This window comes from Odontomachus brunneus, unplaced genomic scaffold (assembly GCF_010583005.1).
Source record: "Odontomachus brunneus isolate Ranch 3 - 2012 unplaced genomic scaffold, Obru_v1 Obru_scaffold_051, whole genome shotgun sequence".
NCBI classification, from domain to species: Eukaryota; Metazoa; Arthropoda; class Insecta; order Hymenoptera; family Formicidae; genus Odontomachus; species Odontomachus brunneus.
This window is the reverse complement of record NW_022639501.1, coordinates 21025-23065: the sequence shown is the minus strand read 5'-3', so window position 1 is coordinate 23065 and position 2041 is coordinate 21025. Positions and strand designations below refer to the sequence as shown.

At 30.4% G+C, this 2041-nt stretch overlaps 1 protein-coding gene across 1 annotated transcript; it reads right to left on the bottom strand.

Moving 5' to 3' along the window:
* Positions 1 to 1602, bottom strand: LOC116845380 (transmembrane protein 17B-like). The gene is made up of 4 exons (XM_032817967.1): positions 1202 to 1602; positions 768 to 871; positions 580 to 693; positions 1 to 498 (listed from the first exon to the last, which is right to left on the bottom strand). Exons 1-4 carry the CDS (start codon positions 1293 to 1295, stop codon positions 256 to 258), a joined length of 555 nt encoding a protein of 184 aa, XP_032673858.1. The 5' UTR covers positions 1296 to 1602; the 3' UTR covers positions 1 to 255.
* Between the last annotated feature and the right edge of the window lie 439 nt (positions 1603 to 2041).

Sequence of the window (2041 nt, the reverse complement as noted above, 5' to 3'; positions counted from 1 at the left end):
TTGGGGCAAAAAGGCACTTGTATATTATTAAACACATATACACATATGTACAGTATATCTTATATTATTTTAATAAGTTAGATTTAGCAAAACGAAGATATTACGGAGACAATATAACGTACTACCGAGTTTGCAAGTTGGCGAGAAAAAATATATATGTATTACTAATTAAAAATATAAAATTGCAAAAAATATAACCACATACATTAATTCTTCTGCCTTTATCTCCTTCAATGATAAATTTAAATTGATGCGTTACTGTGCTTTATCATCAATACCAAATAACTGTGCAATGTAAAATCTTTTAGCGTGATGATCAGCAGATCTCTTTAAAGCTATTGTAGCTGTTATAATTTCAATGACAAGTAGAAACATCATGATGCTGTTAGCAATTGTTTCACTAAGGTGGGGCTTGGTTTTTTTATCGACAAGGAGGAATATCTCCAAAGGAAAATGAATGAGAGTAGATATAAGCCAAAAGCTTGCCAGCTCTGGAATCTAAAACATATTCTTTATATAATCCTAATAAATGCATACAATTTGCATACAAAGCTGTTCAGCTCTGCTAATATAAATTACCTTTTCTCCCAAATTTCCAAGGTATCCCAAGTACAATCGTATACCTTCTAATATGGATAGAACAATGAATACTGCTACAGTTATAAATTTGTACACATCAGTTAAATAGTAATACTGAAAAAAAACATAATCCTATGTACACTGTTCTTTGATTTTAAAATATACTTTTTGTATCTCATTATATTTACCTTTGCATCTAAATTAACAAGTATTACTAGAAGCCACAATGGATATACCCATACATTAAAATACAATGCCATTTGCAATGGTAAGCTGGATTGTATTTGATTTCCTGCAAAACACGAGAGTTGTTAAAATCACAGAGACCACAGATTTATTTTTCTCAAAGATATTTATATTTGCAAGTTTCAATAAATATGAACAACTAATTTGGCTGTTAATGATTTAGAGAATATAAAAATAAATCCATAATTAATCTTCATATTCTTAACTAAAAAATTCCAGGCAATGTCTTAAAATTTGGACTGTTGATTTTTATGTACTTGATGTCATAATCTGATATCGTGCATTGCTTAATATATCATTGATGAATATACTAAGAAATAAAAATTATAAATTTCTCATGGAAACACGTTATTTTTATTATTTTCACTCTACATACCTATGTCATAAAATTCTTTTCTTCGGTTGTAATATGCCAAACCAGGAAATATATGATCTGATGCGGTAACAACTGATGTTTTCCACATCCACATCGTTTATAAGCTTTATGGTAATTGTGAAGGAAATACTCGACCTCATCGATTTTCTTAAAATTTGATAAGATAGTGTATTTTGACACGTAAAAATCAAATCTGAAAGCCAAAATCGTCGCTCTTCACGGTAAAGCGAAATATTAATTGATAAAGTTGATCACTTTTAAGGTTAGAAAAACTGTCATACTGACGATAACAGCGACATTAGGTTTGTTCTTTCGACCTGACCTAGGGCTGCACTGGAACTGTACTAGTTGAAGAAAGTTCAAGATAGTGCAGACCAGTGCAAAGATACATATGGGTCTGAAAAGAACGGGTAAGAGCAAGTTAGAGCAGTGTAAGATGGCGGACAACATGGTTGGATTAAATAACATAGATCAATTTATGGTCATGTTTTCGCACTTATAGCATTTTATGTTTTGTTGAACAATCCTATTTCTTTTAAAAACTGTTTTGTGTTGGATACCCATACAACAAATCCCTCCGAAAAAACGTCCAAGAGCCTTCCCAGGATGTCTTTCGGATATTTTGTGCTATTTGGATAGCATTCTAAATACTTCTTTTATGTCATTCTACATTATATATTTATTATATATTTATCTACATTATATATTTATTATATATTTAAGTATTTACTTACTGTTTATAGATTCCGTCGTCGGATTATTTCTTCTACGTAATGTCAACTAGGTATACCGATTTTACAGGTTATAGATACAAATTTAAATTTTTTCGGTTAGCTGCCC

Coding starts and splice junctions, on each gene's coding strand:
- LOC116845380 (XM_032817967.1), bottom strand. CDS start 1,295: ATGTGGATGTGGAAAACATCAGTTGTTACCGCATCAGATCATATATTT. Junction 694..767: donor TTGTTAATTTAGATGCAAAG/GTAAATATAATG, acceptor GTTTTTTTTCAG/TATTACTATTTAACTGATGT. Junction 499..579: donor TTGGAAATTTGGGAGAAAAG/GTAATTTATATT, acceptor AATATGTTTTAG/ATTCCAGAGCTGGCAAGCTT.